This window comes from Rhinolophus hipposideros (assembly GCF_964194185.1).
Source record: "Rhinolophus hipposideros genome assembly, chromosome: 16".
In the NCBI taxonomy this organism is placed as follows: Eukaryota; Metazoa; Chordata; class Mammalia; order Chiroptera; family Rhinolophidae; genus Rhinolophus; species Rhinolophus hipposideros.
Genome location: NC_138062.1, coordinates 45,883,213 through 45,903,524, shown reverse-complemented (window position 1 = coordinate 45,903,524; position 20,312 = coordinate 45,883,213). Strand labels below are relative to the sequence as shown.

General features: G+C 37.5%; 1 protein-coding gene across 5 annotated transcripts in view; it reads right to left on the bottom strand.

The window, feature by feature from the left end:
- The window catches only part of KLHL2 (kelch like family member 2), a 94,285-nt gene that overhangs the window by 1,887 nt on the left and 72,086 nt on the right, over nucleotides 1-20,312 (bottom strand). For all 5 annotated transcript variants that reach the window (XM_081075786.1, XM_081075784.1, XM_081075787.1 and 2 more), the window contains 8 exons: nucleotides 19,368-19,484; nucleotides 18,061-18,210; nucleotides 12,858-12,975; nucleotides 7,927-8,124; nucleotides 7,410-7,511; nucleotides 4,810-4,938; nucleotides 3,583-3,723; nucleotides 285-428 (listed from right to left, as the gene is read on the bottom strand). In XM_081075786.1, coding sequence (XP_080931912.1) covers nucleotides 285-428; nucleotides 3,583-3,723; nucleotides 4,810-4,938; nucleotides 7,410-7,511; nucleotides 7,927-8,124; nucleotides 12,858-12,975; nucleotides 18,061-18,210; nucleotides 19,368-19,484 — 1,099 coding nt within the window. The remainder of the gene's footprint in view (nucleotides 1-284; nucleotides 429-3,582; nucleotides 3,724-4,809; nucleotides 4,939-7,409; nucleotides 7,512-7,926; nucleotides 8,125-12,857; nucleotides 12,976-18,060; nucleotides 18,211-19,367; nucleotides 19,485-20,312) is intronic.

Genomic DNA, 20,312 nt, shown 5'->3' with positions numbered 1-20,312 from the left:
TTCCTCCACAGGCACACTAATAATACTATCACATGGAGCCATGCCAGGGGAGATATTGTAGGAGTCATATAGCTTGGATATCTGAGTAATTAAAGTCTTGCCGCATAGTGAATTCTACTCCACTGCATACAGATGTTAGCCAAAAGCACAAAAACAAACAAAAAAATTTTTGAGAAAAGCCTTTCTTCATATAACAGAAAAACATTCTTAATGCAAAAAATCATAATGATGTTATCTTTTTTGTATTGTAATAGAAGACTGTAAGAAAATCAGACAATTATTACCTGCATAACTTCTCCCTGTGCTCATACAAGATGATACAACTGTCCATTTATCAGTTGTTGGGTTATAATATTCTACTGATGCCAAGTTACAGGAACCATCATCTCCTCCGACTACATATAACAGACCATTAACAGCACAAACTCCTTTAAAAAATTACACAGAGAAAAAACAATTATTTTTTAAAATTTGGATGAATAGGACTATCCCTACTCATGTTTGGTGAAGTGATCCAGAGACATTTAATTCCTCAAGGAGGCAAGAAGAGAAAATGGTGAACAGGGAAGAAATCCTTTTTATATCTGAGAGTCTAATACCACTTCAAAGCTCTTATTCGTGTCATTGATGTAGTAGTTGCTTTATTTTTTCATTACTTCATTTAATCTTCACTTTAACCTTTCTTTACAGGTGAGACACTATTTTAATCTTCATTTTATTTTATTTTTTAAATAGAAAATTAAAGGTCAAAAAAGTTTGGTAACTCTCCCAAAGTCCCTTTCTTAGGGACAAAATATGTATTAGTAGCAGATAAAAATAATTGTGAATTTTAATTATTATACTGACTATTTTATCTCCTTTAAAAGGGGAGAACAATATTATTGATTTCATTATTATTAGAGTAACTCATGGGGTTTTTTGCAAAAATTCAAAACATCTAGAAAAGTATAAAGAAAAGAAGATCACTTCTAATCCTATACCATTGAAATTGTGATCTCTATTCTTGCTGATGCTTTTCTATGCACATATACTCAGACACTTCTTTTTTATCCCCAAAGCAATCATATTACCCATGCTATTTTATTACTTACCCACTCCCACCAAACACTATACCTTGGACATTTCCCCAAATTAATAAATATAGGTCTACATAAATTTTAATGACTGCATAGTCTTCTATGTCTGATGATACCATAATTTATTAATTGTCTTTGATAGATATCAAATGTTTTTTACTGATGAATATTAAGTTATTTGCAGTATTTTTACTTTTATCAATGATGTGGCAATGAACAAGGATTCCCTCTTGCATACTTTTTTGCATTCTTATGTAACTATTTTAATATAGATTTTTACAAATACAATTACTAAGTCAAAAGATAAACACCTTATAAAAGCTCTTTATTCCAATGTTTTAAAAAGGCATATTAAATAGCTTTAAACAAGACTCAGAGCTATTATGAACTGGTACTAGAGGGCATCAAAAAATCCAAAAGGGGCCGGCCCGGTGGCTCAGGCAGTTAGAGCTCCATGCTCCTAACTCTGAAGGCTGCCGGTTCGATTCCCACATGGGCCAGCGGGCTCTCAACCACAAGGTTGCCGGTTCGACTCGACTCCCGCAAGGAATGGTGGGCTCTGCCCCTGCAACTAAGACTGAACATGGCACCTTAAGCTGAGCTGCCGCTGAGCTCCCGGATGGCTCAGTTGGTTGGAGGGGGTCCTCTCAACCACAAGGTTGCTGGAGTACTGCAAGGGATGGTGGGCTGTGCCCCCTGCAACTAGCAATGGCAACTGGACCTGGAACTGAGCTGTGCCCTCCACAACTAAGACTGAAAGGACAACTTGAAGCTGAACGGCACCCTCCACAACTAAGATTGAAAGGACAACAACTTGACTTGGAAAAAAGTCCTGGAAGTACATACTGTTCCCCAATAAAGTCCTGTTCCCTTCCCAAATAAAATCTTTAAAAAAAAAAATCCAAAAGGATGCTGCCCACACAATGGTCTCTGCAGTTTTGTAGGTAGTTTTGCTAGCAAAATTAACACATGCTTGAAGATTTTTAACATAACAAAATAATGAGCCCACTCTACATACAGCATTTAAAAGAACATGTGCAATAATATCTTCTGTGCAAATGGAGTGGATCTTCTCTACTCAAATAGTGTTACTATTCTAATCTCTTCAGAGGAAGCAACTTCATACCATTTTAAAGTAATTCAAATACTTGCAAACCAGTTGGAGGACAATGACAACTCTACATATACAAATTATCTCCTTATTCTTTTGGCTAACAGAAATGAGCTAATTTCGATTTGAAAACAGTAAAACAAGGGTGGAGAAAAAAATAAGATTATTCCAAACTTTAGGAAAATTGCAAATTTTCCTAAAGAGTTCAAATTGCAAATAAATTTCCTAACACAGGAAGGCACACACACATAATACTGTGACTTTTCTAACTTAATATGTACTGGGTCAAGCACTCATTCTACCTGGGGCTCCTTTTGTAGGCCTTTACCATGGTTCTGGACTATCTATAGCTGAGAGGTTTTTAGTACCTCACCAAATACAACAAGTTCAAGTAGAATTATAAATTCTGTTCTGTTGTTGACAGCCCTTGCAGTCTCACATATTTAGTTTCCCATATAAATCACATTTAAATTAACCAGAAATTAAGAGGAGTATTGAGAAGGGCAGAACATGTGTTTTGCAACAGCATCTAATGATGTACAGTGAGTTCGAGAATTATCAGGAACTTATACGGACCATGGAAAATGGCATGATGATACTGGCATTTTAAAGAAGACTAGCATTTGCCAAAAAAAGACTATCTAGTTTTACTAAATACATTGTCCATTTCTATTTCCCTTTGTGGATCTTCTTTTCAAGTAGTTAGTTCCCTAATCTTAAAGACCTCAGCTTTCCTAAATTATTATTTGTTGCTGTTTTAGCTTTTCCATTTTCTAGAAATCCTGAACTGTGTTAAATCAGGGTTAGCTTCTTTGGGCTTCCCCTCCAGATTCAGATTAAACAACTAGCTTTTTAATCCGGCCATAAATATTTACTCAACTAGACTAAACTCCCTGAGAACTGGGATCTCCAATATGTGGTACATGGTAGGCACTCAAAAATGTTTGTGGTAAGAATGAATGAATTAAAGTATCAAATAAAAAGGGCTCTTCCTCTAATTTAGTCTCTACATTCATCACCAAAAATAGCCACTACCGGGTTTCCCTGAAAATAAGATTGGGTCTTATATTAATTTTTGCTCCAAAAGACGCATTAGGGCTTATGTTCAGGGGATGTCATCCTGAAAAATCATGGTAGGGCTTATTTTCTGGTTAGGTCTTATTTTCGGGGAAACATAGAAGTAGAAATTGTAAGTTAACTTGAGTGTCACAAAAACCTGTTGTGTTCCAGACACTATTCTAGGCATTCACTATATAGGACTATTACATAAGATTCTGCCTTTAAAGAGCTAATCTGTTAGGGAACCCAGATCACTAAAAGAACAATGGAAATACACAGTTATTCTAGTAAAACTGTAAGTACAAATTCATATAAGTTTCATAAATATACATATACCTGCATTTCTTCGGCACATGTTCATATCTGCAACCTGTCTCCATGTATTGGTAGTGGGATCATACACTTCAACACTTTTTCGTACTAAAGGGCCATCGTGACCCCCGACAGCATACAGTAGGTTGTTTAACACACCAACACCTATAAAACACAAAGAACCAAACTATAGTAGAGGAAAAGGGAAATGTATCACATATTAGGGTTATTCAAATAACTTGTAATTAAAACTTTTGAAATTACTACTCATAGTAAAAGTAAGTTGATATTCAAGTATACAATTTAAGAAATGGAAATGAAGAATGGACAAATGAGAATCTCAGTAAGAACTATTCTTCTAAAAGAAAGAGGCATGCCAAATAGAATAAAAATAATACATAGGTGAAACAGAGTGAGAAGTCCTTTAACAAAATCCTTTTGAGAACAACTTTCACGATCAAAGCAAGCCGGTATGGCAGAGGAGATGATGTGACCACTACAGGACCCTCCTGCTAGATCCAGCTGGATCTGGGCCAAAACAGAGATTACTTCCCTGGAAATCCCCTCAGGAACTGTCCACGCCTTCCCTGTGCCCGGATGGGCTGGTTCCTGGAACAGGCCTTTGCCCCACCCAGGCATTTTCCCCTTCTCTGGGCAAGTCGAGCCCCAGTAGCCCAATGCATCCTGTCCTGTGTTATATCTAATAAGCCCATAACGCCTGCCACGTAGTGGGGAGAATATCCACGTCCTCCTGCTGCAGCCTGAGACATGCCTCGTATGTAAGTCCCTTCATAAACTCATACTGTAACGCTGGAGTTGTCAGTCTCTTTCTTTAGTCTCTCAGCCCTGAGAAATTTTACATAACAAGTACTAAAGCACAAAATTTGTAAGAAATGGATATGAAGAGACTTGATTATTAAGCAAGTTCCCCTATAAGCACTAAAAACAAATTAAAAAAAACTAAAAGACATGCCAAACAATACAATTAAATGAAATAGAGAAGCAGCTTTTAATAGAGCACTCAGAAATTTTACAAAGTGAAATTTAAGTGAGCTACCTACCACTACCTGCGTAATTCAAAAGACATTTTAAGTGTCATTAGAATCAGTACATATATATATATATATACACACACACACACATATATATGTATGTATCTGAAAACACAAAGAGATATGAATGCATCATTTCACTTGTTGAGTCCTTTCCATCATTTTCATGCTTCAGTTGATAAATGAGGTTCCTATTCACCTGCCCCGCTCCGCCTGGTACTCATTTCCGCTATGTAGGTCCACTCGTTCGTTGTGGCATTATAGCATTCTACTGTGCTCAGACACTGACGTGAAGCTCCATCATAACCCCCCACAGCATAGAGCAAACCTAAACATGGAATCACAAAGAAAGCCACATTCTTAAAAAGCTCTTTTTTCAAGTCGGAAGATAACATGTTTTCCTCCGTGGTGGTACAGTTTCCCTTTAACGTGTTACTGCTTTTTATGAAGTATCAGGACCTTGCCTACTGGTCAGAGGTGGAGTTACCAAATCACATTACGAAGATCTGCAGGGTATATAGATGATAGTAATTTAACGTTTTCATCAATAATCTGACTGATAGATCAGAAAGTACACTCGTTACATTTTTAGATAATACTATTTGGTAAGTGAACAACACCCTGGAAAACAGAATTAAATATCAAAGTTATCTTAGTAAATTAAAAGTTAAATCAAGAGTTAGTACCAGTGTACAGTGAAATACTATTTGCCAATAAAAAGAAATGAGGTACTAGTAAATGCTACCGCATGCATGAACCCTGAAAACATTATGCTAAGTCAAAGAAGTCAATCACATACTGTATGATTTCATTAATATGAAATGTCCAGAAATGAGAAATTGACACAAAACCAAAAGTAGAATAGTGGTTGCTAAGAGCTGGGGAGGGTGGAGTTGACAGCTAAGGGCGTAGGGCTTCTCTTTGGGGTAATAAAAATGTTCTAAAATTAATTGTGATGGTAGATTCGCACTGAATTGTACATTTAAAATGGATGAACTGTATGGTATGTAATTCATCAACCCACAAATTTACTGAAGCAATTAAAAAAAAAACACACACCAAAAAATAATACTTGTAGCCTTTCTTCAACTCTGCTGGGGACAAAGTAGAATGTAAATAAATAATTGTGGCAACCCACCCCTTACATGTTAAACAGCCCTTCTCCACACATAAATTTTGCGTATATGCCATCTGATTTGTTCTTCAAACAACTGTATTAATAGCAGTTAAGAGTTTTATGTAGGCCTATGATCCAGTAATTCCACTCCTAGGCATCTACCCGGAGAAATCCAAAACTCCAATTCAAAAATCTGTATGCATTCCTATGTTTATTGCAGCACTTTACACAATAGCCAAGATATGGAAACAACCGAAATGCCCATCGGTAGATGACTGGATTAAGAAGCTGTGGTACATTTATACAATGGAGTATTACGTAGCCATAAAGAAGAAAGAAATCTTATCATTTGCAGCAACATGGATGGATCTAGAGAACATTATGTTAAGTGAAATAAGTCAGAAAGAGAAAGACAAGTACCATATGATCTCACTTATATATGGAATCTAAAGAAAAGACTATGTGAATGAACTAATCAGAGACAGTTTTGGGGACGCAGAGAAAAAACCGAGAGTGGTTAGATGGGTGTGTGGGAGGAGGTTGGGGATAAGGGGAAAGGTGAAGGGATTTGGAAGCAGCTGGTAACCACAAGATGGCCTCAGGGTTTTTTTGAAAATTAATTTGGGGAAGGTATTCTATAATGTTGTAAAGATTTTGTTGGGTATCCGATGGACATGCGTCCTATTTGGGAGACCACCTCAGGGATACTGTGGATACCTGATCATGGCATTGTACACCAGAAGCTAAACATTAATGAATGCCAACTATAATTTTATATATATAATGTGATGGTTCAGTGTGAGGTCGGAGGGATAGTGGATGGGGGGAGGGGGATTCACAGTATGAGGGATATAAATGATGAACGTCTAAGTATTACCTTGTTTTGTACACCTGAAACTAATAAATAAATAAATTAATTAAAAAAAAAAAAAGAAACAGTTTTGGGGACACAGAAAAAACCGAGAGTTGTTAGATGGGTGTGGGGGGGGTGTTGGGGATAAGGGGAAAGGTGAAGGGATTTGGAAGCAGCTGGTAACCACAAGATGGCCTCAGGGTTTTTTTGAAAATTAATTTGGGGAAGGTATTCAATAATGTTGTAAAGATTTTGTTGGGTATCCGATGGACATGCGTCCTATTTGGGAGACCACCTCAGGGATACTGTGGATACCTGATCATGGCATTGTACACCAGAAGCTAAACATTAATGAATGCCAACTATAATTTTATATATATAATGTGATGGTTCAGTGTGAGGTCGGAGGGATAGTGGATGGGGGGAGGGGGGTTCACAGTGTGAGGGATATAAATGATGAACGTCTAAGTATTACCTTGTCTTGTACACCTGAAACTAATAAAAAAAAAGAGTTTTATGTAGGTTACACACGCAGAGAGAGATGGAGAAAGGAAGAAAAAAGACAGAGGGAGAGAAGGAGGGACAGAGGGAGGGAGAGAGGCGGATAACCTGGGAGAGGGGGGCCTTATATAGAGTAGTTTATATTGACAAGCTAATTTTAAAAAGAGGATAATTAAAATTTTACAGTATCTACTACTTTCCTTTTTTAAATGATCGTTTGCTCGCTCGTTTAGAAGACTGGTGTTCAGATTATTGGAAGAATCACTCCTGACCCTCAAGAAGCCACAGTACCTGGCGGCGTCCACCAGCAGAATGCGGCAGCACCTACCTCCAACAACACCCACACCAACACTGCTCCTCCTCGTGTTCATGGGGGCCACGTGAAACCATTCGTTAGATTTTATGTTATACGCTTCCACGGATGATAAGCCTGCAATAAAGCACACGGCTCTTCACTTCCTCCTCTAGAAAACATTTAAGGGAACTGTGCCTTCAGATATATTATTGGGGAAACATACTTCAGATATGTTAACCTGGGCTAAAATGGAAAGAGAAAAATGACGGAATGTAAACATATTGATTAAGTGATAAATCACAAGAACTTCTTTTCCAGAGTGCTCCTACCCAAGCCACTGACATCTATTAGCTTTATAAACTTGGTAAGAAACTGATGCATGAGGAAGAAAATTTACGCACTTACCACTCTTAAAGGAATCCTCGATGAAATTTTTAATCTTTATAATACCTGGTAAAGCACTCAGATATCTATCTCTTAATTCTACCATAATCACAACTGCTATGTTAATTCTAACAGCAACGTGGAAAGACAAAAAAAAAAAAATTACCTGTACTGCCATCAAAGCCTCCCACCGCATATAACAATCCATTTAATACAGCAGCACCCAAAGTACTTCTCCGGTCTCGCATGTTCGCAACACTGGTCCACTGATCTTTCACGGGGTCGTAGGAATCTACCGTGCGGACTCTTAAGGAACCATTAAAGCCACCGACGGCAAAAACCAGCCCAGCCATATAGACCATCCCTGCAAATACAGCAGTTAACGAAATACAGCAGTTAACGATGAATATGCGACTGAACTACCACTACTATATGAAGACTGCTTTACAATATGTCACAGCTGCGGTCAGAATGTTATTTTTAGGAGAATCTGACTGAGTAGGTCCTAAGAAGCGCTGTTCATTAGCAAGAATATGTAACAACTAAACTGTCCTCCTTTCTAAGGTTATTAAAATTGGTAATGGCACGGGCTGAGGTATTTACACACTTCAATGAGCCAGTATTTCCCAACTCCTTGAACCTATGTATGTCTCCCAGGGCTTTCAGTTATCTTCCACTCTACATGTTTATACTTAACTTGCATAATGTGCTCCCAGTTTATCATGTTAGTGGGCTACAGCAGGGCTGTAAATTATAGCCCGCAGGCTATTTTTGCAGAATCCAAGAGCTAAGAATAGTTTTTACATTCTTGTGTTTTTTACTTTAAAAAGTGGTTGAAAAACAACCAAAAGAAAAAGAATTGTTCCGTGACGCATAAAAAAATTCTATGAAATTCAAATTTCAACATCCACAAATAAAGGTTTATTGGAACACAGCCCCACCCATTCATTTATGTAATGTCTGTGGCTGCTGTTGCACTACAGTGGCACTTGAGTAGTTGTGACAGTGACTGTATAACCCACAAAGCTTAAAAGACTTCCTCTCTGTTTTTTTAAGAAAAAGTTTGCTGATCTCTGGACTAAAGAAATGTTACAGGATTACCATAAAGGGATTACCTCTAGCTCATCCCGCTAGCCTAACTGGTTCAACCACCCTTTCACCTTTCTGAGCTTTTTTGTGCTGTTCTCCTTATCTGAAAAACTCCTGTCACCATCCACTCTGCTTTCTTCAAGTATCAAGCCCCAGTGAAAGGTCCACATTCCCTATGAAGCCTTCCCCGAACCACTTCAACCTTAAAGGGATTACCTCTAGCTCCTGAACCCCTCTAGCAAACACACTTATTTTAAGGTAAATAAATCTTACTAAGTCTGCCATTATCATTGTTTTAAATTGCTCAAGTTTTCGTAGGCCTTACATTCTGTAATGTTTATGTTACTAGCCCAGCTTGAGGGCAGGCACCATGCTGCACAGCTCTCTGAATCCAAGTAGGGAGAACAGGAATCACCAGGTCTAAGTGTCTAACTAGCTTGTGTTTCATATGATATCATCAGGCAAGGCGTGCATCGCGACCCCCTACTGCCTTACCCTCTGGTGCTTATTACCCTCCAGCCCCCAGAATGTTTATGGATATGCAGCCTTTCAGACAGCATCAAGACTCTTTACTGTTCAAATGAGGCTGCCTATATGGGCAGCTTCCTGTCAGGGAGAGGAATGACTTTTCAGTCCCAGTCCCTCGTTCAATCACAAAATGAATACTCAAGCTACTTTCTGGTAAATCCAGGACTGCACTGAGGAGAGCTGTGGGCAACACACAATTTAAGTAGGCAGAGAACTAGCAGATGATTAAGGATAACCACTAGATTTCCTGCGCACCCCCAATAGCAGGGAACATGGTAGATCTCCTGGTAGAGCCAGGGGGCCAGTGAGCAGTGACAAAGCAGGCAGCATATTTCAAGCAAAAGTCCTGAAACCAAAATCATAAGTAACACGGAGGAATGTTCACTGCAGGAATCTGGGCCAGTGAAATGTTCATTTTCTTTTCAAATAAATTTTCAAATAAAAATTTCAAATAAATTTTCTTACAAATAAAACAAAACAAAAATCTATCATATTTTAGTGACACTATCATATGCTTACCAAGTATTAGGGTATTTCAGGTGACAAGGAAGAAAAAAATAAATGACTCAATCTATGAGGTAAGATTCCCCACCCCCAAAAACTCCAGGTGAAGAGGGGGGTCAACTAAAAGAAGTGATCACTCCCCTAAGTTACTGGGAACCAAAACTCCCAGAAGTTTGAGTAGTTTGGCCATAATTACAGTTAGTTAAAGGACATCAGCTCTGACCTAAAGGGGGTGGGTTCATGAGGGTACAGTAAAGGTAAAAAGATAAAATTTACTCACGAGCAGTACACTTTGGAATGGATCCAATGTAATGACTTATGGTGCGATGGAAAAAAAAAAAACTGTACCAGGAATCTGATATTAAGAAACCAGTTATAAATATCATGGAAGATTCCATTTCCAACAGTAACAATAAAGATAAAATACCAAAAATAAACGTACCGAGAAACATACAGAGCCATATGGAGAAAAATGTTAAAAATCTATTGAAGGACATAAAAGAAGACCTTAGGACAATCACTAGGTCCTACCATGTATTACAAACATATTATAAAGCAGTGATTAACACTGTTCTGTTTTGATGCATGAGGCAAAGCAAATCAATCGAACAGAAAAGAAAATCTGGAGTAAAACCAAGTAAATGTAGAAATTTAGTATATGATAAAGGCAGCATTTCAAATGAGCGAAGGCAAGTAGATTAGTCAATAAAAGGTGTTGGGAAAACTGGCTAGTGATTAGAAAAACAAAATCCATACCTTACTTCTTGTATCAAAATAAGGTCCAGATGTTTTTGATATGAATATAACTACAGAAGTACTAGAAAAATTCCTATTTTTATAATATAATTTTGTTATAAAGGAGAAACCTGGCAGATACCACTTAACCAAGTGATCAACAAGGTTAACATCTCCAGAAAGAATCATAATAACTGCAACCTATTCATAAGAAAACATCAAACCCCAAACTGAGAGACACCTGACCAAGTAGTCTCCAAAAGGATTAGGGGCAAGAAAGACAAGGAAGGACTAAGGAACTGTCACAGCTCAGAAGAAACTTAGAAACTATGACAACAAAATGCAACGTGAGATCCTGAAACAATATGAACATTAATGGCAAAACTGCTAAAACATGAATGAAATCTATAGTAAACAGTAATGTACCAACACTAATTTCTTAATTTTGATAATCATTTAGTACAGTTATGCAAGATACTAATATTAGGGAAAGAGTACACCAGGACTCATTGCACTATCTTTGCAACTCTTCTGTTAAGTGTAAAATTTTTTCAAAATAAGTTTTAAAGAAAATGTGTGCACGTGTGTGCACACACATGCAAATAACTTTGAAAAAAGGCTTTTCTACACAAGAAACAAATCCTTACATGCCAAGACAAAACTCTGACGTACAGGACTTCATAAAATGGTAAAAATTTTTACATGGCAAAAATAACACAAAGTCAAAAGGAAAAAAGATTAACACAAATAAATATTCACACCACATATGAGACAAAAAGGCTACGTTCCTAAACATATAAATATATCATATAAATAAAAAATGGCAAAAATCATGAGCTGATAATTCAGAAACATGTTTAAGGTTCCTCATAATAAAAAAAAGTACAAAGTGGGGGCCGGACGGTGGCTCAGGTGGTTGGAGCTCCGTGCTCCTAACTCCGAAGGCTGCCGGTTCGATTCCCCCATGTGCCAGTGGGCTCTCAACCACAAGGTTGCCAGTTCAATTTCTCGAGTCCCACAAGGGATGGTGGGCTCTGCCCCCTGCAACTAAGATTGAACACAGCACCTTGAGCCGAGCTGCCTCCTGGATGGCTTGGTTGTTGGTTGGAGCACGGGCTCTCAACCACAAGGCTGCCAGTTCGACTCCCGCAAGGGATGGTGGGCAGCGCCCCCTGCAACTAGCAGAGCAACTGGACCTGGAGCTGAGCTGCGCCCTCCACAACTAAGACTGAAAGGACAACAACTTGACTTGGAAAAATGTCCTGGAAGTACACACTGTTGCCCAATAAAGTTCTGTTCCCCTTCCCCAATAAAATCTTTAAAAAAAAAAAAAAAAAGTACAAAGTGAGATGAAATACCATTTTCAACTGCCAGACTGGCAAAACTCATAACATTCAATTACAAGGTGTCAGGAACGTAGAGAAGTTGGCAGCTCCATATTTTACTGTTAGTGGAAGTAACAATGGCCGTATCCTCTCAGGATGCCCTTTGAATCAGTGATTCCAGTTCTAGAGTTTTATCCTACTACAATGTATTAGCACACGTACGCAAGGATGTATGCATAAGGAATTCTGTATAGCATTGTTTATAGCATAATATTAAAAACAATTTTAACGTTTAATTAAAAGCTAGTAAAAATTATACTACATCCAGCCCACTCCCCCAGAATAAAAAATTAGACAGCTCTTAAAGAATGACGTCAGCTCTACGCTGACATGTCACAATCTCTAAGATGTACTGTTAAAGTATTACCATGATAGCAATGTTCCTTTACACTGAGAACTCACTTTGCTATGGGAGCTACGAGTAATGGATCCAAGTCGGAGTCCCAGGAAGAATCCTTAGTTTGCAATGGCCTTTTCTGATTGCAGTTTTGGCTAAATAGGGTCTATTTTAACAAACGTCAGTAAAGTGGATGCCTGGAAGAAGGCAACTGTAGCTTATAGGTAAGTCAGGGATCTAGAACGAAAGGTCCCAACCTAGAGGATTCTTTATCAGCACTTCAGCAAAGGTAATTAAGAAAATATCCAGCAAATTGCTGGCTCCTCCACCTTACATTTGAGATTCATAAAGGTATGTAAAGAGGAAGGCAGAGAGGCTTTCCCCGCCGATGTCTTGTGAGTTACACAAGGCTCCCGAATCAGATTAACTGCACAGCTATTTTAATCACAGCTTTTCTAATTCATACAATAAGACCTCAGACAGAAGCTGCCAAAGACCTAGCAGTAGGGATCTGCTTACCTGCCCTGCATCTCCTGGAAGGTAATTCTGCCACTTGGTGCCACCGTTCTTCTTTAAAGTCGTAACATTCCACACTTCGGATAGCCTTCGGCGCCTGGCCCCCAACCACCACCATCAACTAGAAAGGCAAAAATATAAGCACCTGAACGAACAACCATTGCATATTCAGGGTTTGTTTGTTTTTTAATGTCTTACGAAGACACTGATGCGGAGAGTGTTAGGATGAAGATGGTAGGGCGAGCTGGGGGAAAACAACCACCTCATCAACATTTCATTAACATCAACAAAGGGGCACAGGTTAGAACTACAATTCTATTCTGTAGCACATTTAGTCAAAAATAAGGATTTCAGAAACTAAACGACGTTTCTGATCCTTCAGCCAAAGCAGTATTTAAGCCAAGAACAGCAGGCAGTCAGCACTGACAAGGCTGCAGTGTCACAGGGCTTGCTGGAAACCAGGTCCTGGCTTTGTAATGACCAGGGGTTACATCTCCACAGTCCAGGAGAGCACACAGAAGTGACATTGATGGTATGGATAGGAGAGGGGGAAGGACAGTAAGATATTAAAGGAAAGATGGAAGAAGGGGAACTATTGAAAAAGGAGGAATACTGAACTGGAGTTCACAGGAGAGCTCAGATTCCTGGATCTCAAGTAAAGACACCTCCCTTGATGCCCCACAAATAAATGAACCTAATAGGACAGATAATGGAGATACTAGAAATCATAGTGAATGAATGAATGGCACAATAGTCTAGTACTGAGAATAAATGAGGTATACAAATGTCTTCAACTCAGTCCAACAACTAGTTCTAAAGTGCCTATAACTTGTATTTGTCCAGAATTGCACTGTTATGCACAAGAAATGTAAGACGTGGTCTCCTCCCCCCAAGAGCATACAGATCCCATTAAGGAGATAAGACACATGAAGAAATTCAAGAACAATATACAATTATATATGGCCAAAAGCTATATGATTACTATAGACATTAATTGTTACTGCTGATCAGAAAATGGAATGTTGCCGTAATTCAGGGAAAGTTTCCCGGAAGGAGTGGAACCTTGAGAGACAGATGGAATTTCACAGTCAATGTCTTTGCCTTCTATTGAGTACAAATGACCACTTTTTGGCAACAGTGAAAACACAGCCTTCAAATCAGAAGAATATAAAAGCTAATGATGTCACATATGTAAAACAATAAAGAATGGCAAAGGACCTTGGGGGGAAAGATGAGGTGATGACAGGAAAATCAGATGTTCAAAAGAAACAAAAAAATCAAAACAAACAGAAGATGGAATGACTCAGACATACAAAAAGGGGAGGTTTGCAACCTTGACTGAGCAATGACCTACCTGTACTTAGAACTACAGAAAGATGGGTACATAGAAAACATGATTCCTGAATCAGAATAACTCCCAAGTTTCCAAAAAGAAACCTATTTTAGTAATTTATTAACTGGAGAGTAGAAGGAATTTTAAAGGTATTAGAAAGAAGATTGAACATAGACCAATTATACGATTTTTTTAGATCTGCTATTCTCCTAGCATTGAATAAAAAAGTAAAAGAAAGAATGAATGAAGAAAATCTGCAATACCCTCCCCTCCTACCACCAAAGTGGGGCGTGGGGACCACAGAAGTAAAACACACAGTAAGATGAGCCCTATACATAGGTATTTATATAAGATCTAGCTGGGTTTAAACTTCTAAACTCTGCCTGGCAGTTAGACAATAGTTAACATCTCTGATGAAGATCAATTTTTTTTTTAATCTCTGAATGGAATACTTTTTAAAATAATCTTTGAGGAACAATGATTAGATTTCATGATCCTTAAAGTTTGACTATTATGACTTCCATGTAACAGAGTTCACTTTTGCAACATCAAAATGAGGATGGATGGGAAAAGGTGCTACTGAGTACAGAGAACGGTAGTAATACCTATCCTTTATTAACCCAAGAGAAGTAAAATGGGGTGAGGACTTGGGACTCCAGGAATCAGAGATGATAGGAACAAGGAAGAATGCATAACTGAAGAAAAGAGAGCAGGGATATTTGCATGAGATCAAGAGACTGAGCTAAGAAAGCACTGCACTACTACCACCAAACGAGGTGCTCACGAGTCTGACACCCCAGTGATGTGTAAGGCCCGCAATCTCATCTGAGAAACACCAAACTAATTATGCTGATGTAAAGGAAAACTGGGAAGACCTTTTATATGGAGAAATTAAATGTGACATATTTAAGGAAGACAGGGGATCGAGAGTTAAACAAATTCAAGTGACCATCCTGAAATGTAGGTCAATTAAACTTCGTTCTTTTATTTTCTTCACCTATTAAATATTAGCTTAAAAACTGCCCCCTGAAAAATCAAGTTTCATAATTTTCCAGTTACAAAGCTCCATAGACATCTAGGGTAAAATATAAAAATATATAGATACACAGAAATAATATGACAGCAATTGTTAAAATACAGATTCCAAAGAGAAAAAGAAGCTAACAATAAAGCACAGTAGCAAAACATATACTTTTTCATTATGATGTCTGAATCCAAGAGTGCCTTATACAATCCCAATACTGTTTATTGAAGATGCAAAACTGTTTGATATACAGAAAGAATCATTCATGCAAATTAGTGTGAGTCCACAGAATCAGACCCTAATATAAAAAGTACTAAGTTATTGTTGTGGTAGAAATATTTTCAAAATGTTACAACACTTTCCTCAGCACTACTGCCAGATTCTCTCTGATCTAACTTATCATTACCATGAAAAAAATGCATGACTACTACGAAATATGTAAGCACGAGAAAGTTTTTTCAGTCTTCTCTTCTTCATTCTTACCTATGTACTTGGAATTAATCTTGAGTACACCACTCTAAAATGACAAGAGTGCTGTTGAAAGAGCATCTAACACAAGCACCTTTTCAAAACTATGTGTAGATATAAGTAAATTGTGAGAAGGGAACCACACAGATGCAGAGTTGAAGCACTAGTCCAGTTCATTCTCATCGCTCTCTGTCACATCTGCAGCCCCTTCTTCCCTCGCCACTCTGATAGAGCAGAATAAAGAGGACCTTCATGGATCAGCATACTCACCCCAAAAATAAAAGCTAAAGAATTGAGAAATCGAAAAGTATAATACAGGCCACTCCAAAGCTACAACCAGAGGAGCCCAGAAATAATGTCAACATAACTGATGACCGCAACTGATGATTTCTCTACAAAAGAGAAAATAAAATACTTGATAGGCTTTTACCAAAACCTTTTTAGGTTTCAAAAGTGATGTGTTTATTCCAGAAATTAAAAGAGAATTAGTTTTTACCCTAAAAGTCTCTGCAGCATAGCTAAAGATAGCAAAACTAAAGATGCCAGAAGACAGAACATACAAGAAGAGATCTATTACAAAGATCAAATTATTAAAGATCAAATAAACTATTTAGAAGGAAGTTGAAAAGACTAGCATAAAAGAAATGGTCATTTAAACGAGCTAAGATTATGAACACTTTTTTTAAATAAATCTATTTTTTGTAAGAGCAAAAAACTGACACCAAATAATATGGACAAATATGAAGTAATGAAGACTTTTAAAGATGGCTACTTATAAAAGCAGGAAAAAGGGTATTTGGAAAATGTAAACATTTATAAAATCAGCAGACCCAGATGGCATGCATACTAAGGTGTTAAGGGAACTAGCTAATGTACTTACTGAGCCACTTACAATTATTTTTGAAAAATCTTGGAGAACTGAGGAGAGATCAGAAAATTTAAAAAAGGCAAATACCAATTTTCAAAACAGGGTAGGAAGTGAATGCCTTGTAAATACCTTTTAAGTGATAATAACTGTCATTAAAAATTTAGAATATTTTGAGAAAAGCATTCAAACTTCTAGGATCCGACAAAATGATGAGCAACACACAGAAGGATGTTAAAATAAAAATCACGCCAAATTAGAATCTATTTCATCCTGAATCTCATAGGACGTTATATGTGAAATTACTTATTTTTGGCTTAGATAACAAACATAATCATACGGACTGAATTTTCTACAAATGGACTATGTCAGTGAATCGATATTTCTAATGAGGTGTCTGTCACCAGGGAAAGTGTTGCGGTCCATTGTAAGTTAAAATATTTAATTTAACGATCTAATCATCTAGAAAAAGGAGTAAATAGCATACTGGCAAAATATGCAGTTGGTTCTAAATTGAGAACTGTTGTTAACACTGGCAAAACAGAAAAAAAAAGCAATACCATACCAATATAGATTTGAAGCAATAAAAAACTGTAGATTCCAAAAATAAAATTTGAAAAAACATTAAAATGAAATAATTTGAAAGACATAATTTAATGGAAAGGATTAATAACTAAAGATAATGTAAGAAAACAATGGATAACAGATTCTTATTTCTTAATCCATCATTGCCCCAAATACACACAAGAGCTAAAAAAAAAAAAATACATAAATACAAGCATTATGTGGATCATTCTGATTAGACCACACACAAAATGGTGATTAGAGTATTGGTCTTACAGTACCATGAAGATGCAAAGAGAGCAGAAGGAATTGCAAACACAGAGACAGAAATGAGGGGTTATTCCATAAGCAAAATTAAACCAGTAAAACATGAAGGGCTTCAACTAAAAATACGAAAGTAGAACAAAAACTTTCACATAGGAAAATATGAACACACTGGAGATCTGGAAAGACATATGGGAACTCTACACTGAAATGGCTACATATCATTCATGGATAATCATCAAATAGTACACAACAGGGAATAGGATGGAAATGAACTGAACAAGCCATTTTATCCTCCTTAGTTCTAACATGTAATTCTGTGAAACTACTCAGTTTTCAATTATTATCCAACCCAAGCTGCTTACAGAGATATCTTTCTAGCTAGTCTGGTTTTCCTTTCCACTATAACTAGAGCTAATAAAACTCAGAAGGGACAGAAACCAGTTGCCTTCTGTTCCAGAAGAGTGACATCATGGAATTATAAACATTCAATGAACCAAACAATCCCCACCCTCCAGAGAGACAAATTAATAGACAAGTTGAATTATATACACAATGAATTCCTACACTGCTGTTGCAGAGAAACTAAAACAATAAAGTACGGAAATTCAGATGAGTAAAAAATCTTAACAGCTTCACTAAGGACCTTTAGGATGAGGTAATAACAAGTATGAACAATAGATCCTACTTTGGGAAGGTTCATGGGTGTTCTCAGTCGGGTCCGGACACTCTTCATTAATATACGCTGCTCAGTTGGCAGCAAATGATACTTCATGGCTTCAATGAGGTAATCTTTGCAAGCACTGCTGTTCTTGACCAATGCTTCCTCTTCAACCCTCTGTGAGAAAAAATCAGACACACCACATGAGGGGACAGTTATTTCGTCCTAAAGCTGACAAAGAAACAGTAGTAAAGAGGAGGAAACAAGCAGTAACTATCCTCTCTAGTTCAGTGTAAAAGTTAACAGAGGAAAGGTTATAAATATCACTGAAGGTAAACGAAACCAAAAAAATGCTCAAGTACCTGGTCTGAAGCGAAAAACATATATAATAAAGAAAAAAACTGCAATGATAATTGTATACTGCAATGTCAACTATTGAATGACCTTTAGATACTATTACAGCCACCTATTTCTTACCTTTAAACGTCAAGCCAAACAGAAGAAAACCAAGAAAAAAAAATTTAGATATGAGTCCTTTAGGTGGGGTGGGCTATCCTAATAAATTAAAGATAACCTTTTTCAAACTCAAGACAGCAAATAAAATATCCAGAAAAGGGATTCAAAATACTTTGTGACAATGTGCCTCACCCACAAATAAGTTCCGTCCTTGCTATGCCTGACGTCATAGGCAGGGCAGGTTTCTTTCTGTTCATTTCCTTAACAGCAGAGTACCAGTGGTTCCACGGGTCACAACAGTAATGAGGCTTCAAGAAATCCTAAAATGCTCAAATCTAATTCTTAATAAAGAAATGTTTCCTTAGATGGTTTCAATTATAAAAATGTGGAAATGTCCCTACTAGGATGCTGACAGTAAAAGTAAGTTTAAAATTTGTTCAGAGACTACGGAAGGTCCATTTATTCCTATTTATTTCAAATAACCTGGTTTCCCTCCGCTTAGAAATGAAGATAGAAATCCAGTGCCTGCCCCTGTGAAATTATGAAGTAGAATGAAACAGTATTTGGATAGAATGTTGACATTCCACTTCTGCAAGGCCATCAGAAGCGGCTAGCAGAAGGAAAACAACAAAGACACAGAGCAGTGAGGTGGGGCCTCCGGTGCACTTACGACTGACATGCACTTACATGACCTCAGACACCGCCTCCATAAGCTCTAGCACCTGCTCACCCATATCAGAAACAGGCGGGAACAGGGGCCTTTACTGTCCCTCTGTCCTGCGCCCCATACCTCTCACCACTTTGTAAAGGGGATTTACACGGACTCAGCCCAGGGACACCGTGCTACATGTACTCACGTGCTCTGCATATGCTTTTACCTGAACTAAATATTCCCGAGGGAGCAAAGGTAACCGTACATGTTCCATCAGCCGAGCCATAAATTCTTGCCTTACATCTTTGTCATGGTTCACCCAAGCTATTACAGCTTCAAATACCTTGTGGGAAAGACAGGGAAAAGAAAATAAGTAATGAGTTTGGTACCACCATGAGTAAAACATGATGAGACTACATTTCATAACACAACTCTTGCTAAGACATGCAAGTGTACTCCGTGGCTGAAATTTTTTCAGAGTCTTGACTTGTGATTGACTTAAAAAGCCATTCACTGAATTTTTTTTCTTTTGTTCATTTGGTACTTACTATTTGCTTGTCGCTTTATGGAGATATAACTGACAGACAACACTGTGTAAGTATAAGGCGTATGACCATAAGGTATTGATTCGATATATTTACATATTGCGAAATGATTACCACAGTAGCATTAGCTACCACCTCCATTATGTCACATAATTACCATTTCTTTTTTGTGGTGAGAACATTTAAGATCTACTGTCTTAGCAACTTTCAAGGATACAACACAGTATTGTTACCTATAGTCACCATGCTGTGCATTAGTCTCGCAGAATTTCGTCATCTTATAACTGGAAGTTTGTGCAGTCTGACCGACATCTTTTTGTTTCTCTCACCACCCAATCCCTTGTAACCTTCAAGCTATTCTGTTTCTATGAGTTTCAATTTCTTTAGATCCCACATACAAGTCATATCATACAGTATTTTCCTTTCTTTGTTTGACTTATTTCATTTAGCATAATGCTCTCAAGGTCCATCCATGTTATCACAAGAGGCAATATTTCCTTCTTTCTCATGGATAAGTAATATAAATATTCTATTAATAATAAATATTAATAATAAATATTGCATTGTATATATACACATCTTTATTCATTCGTCTGTTGATGGGCACTAAGTTGTTTCTATATCTT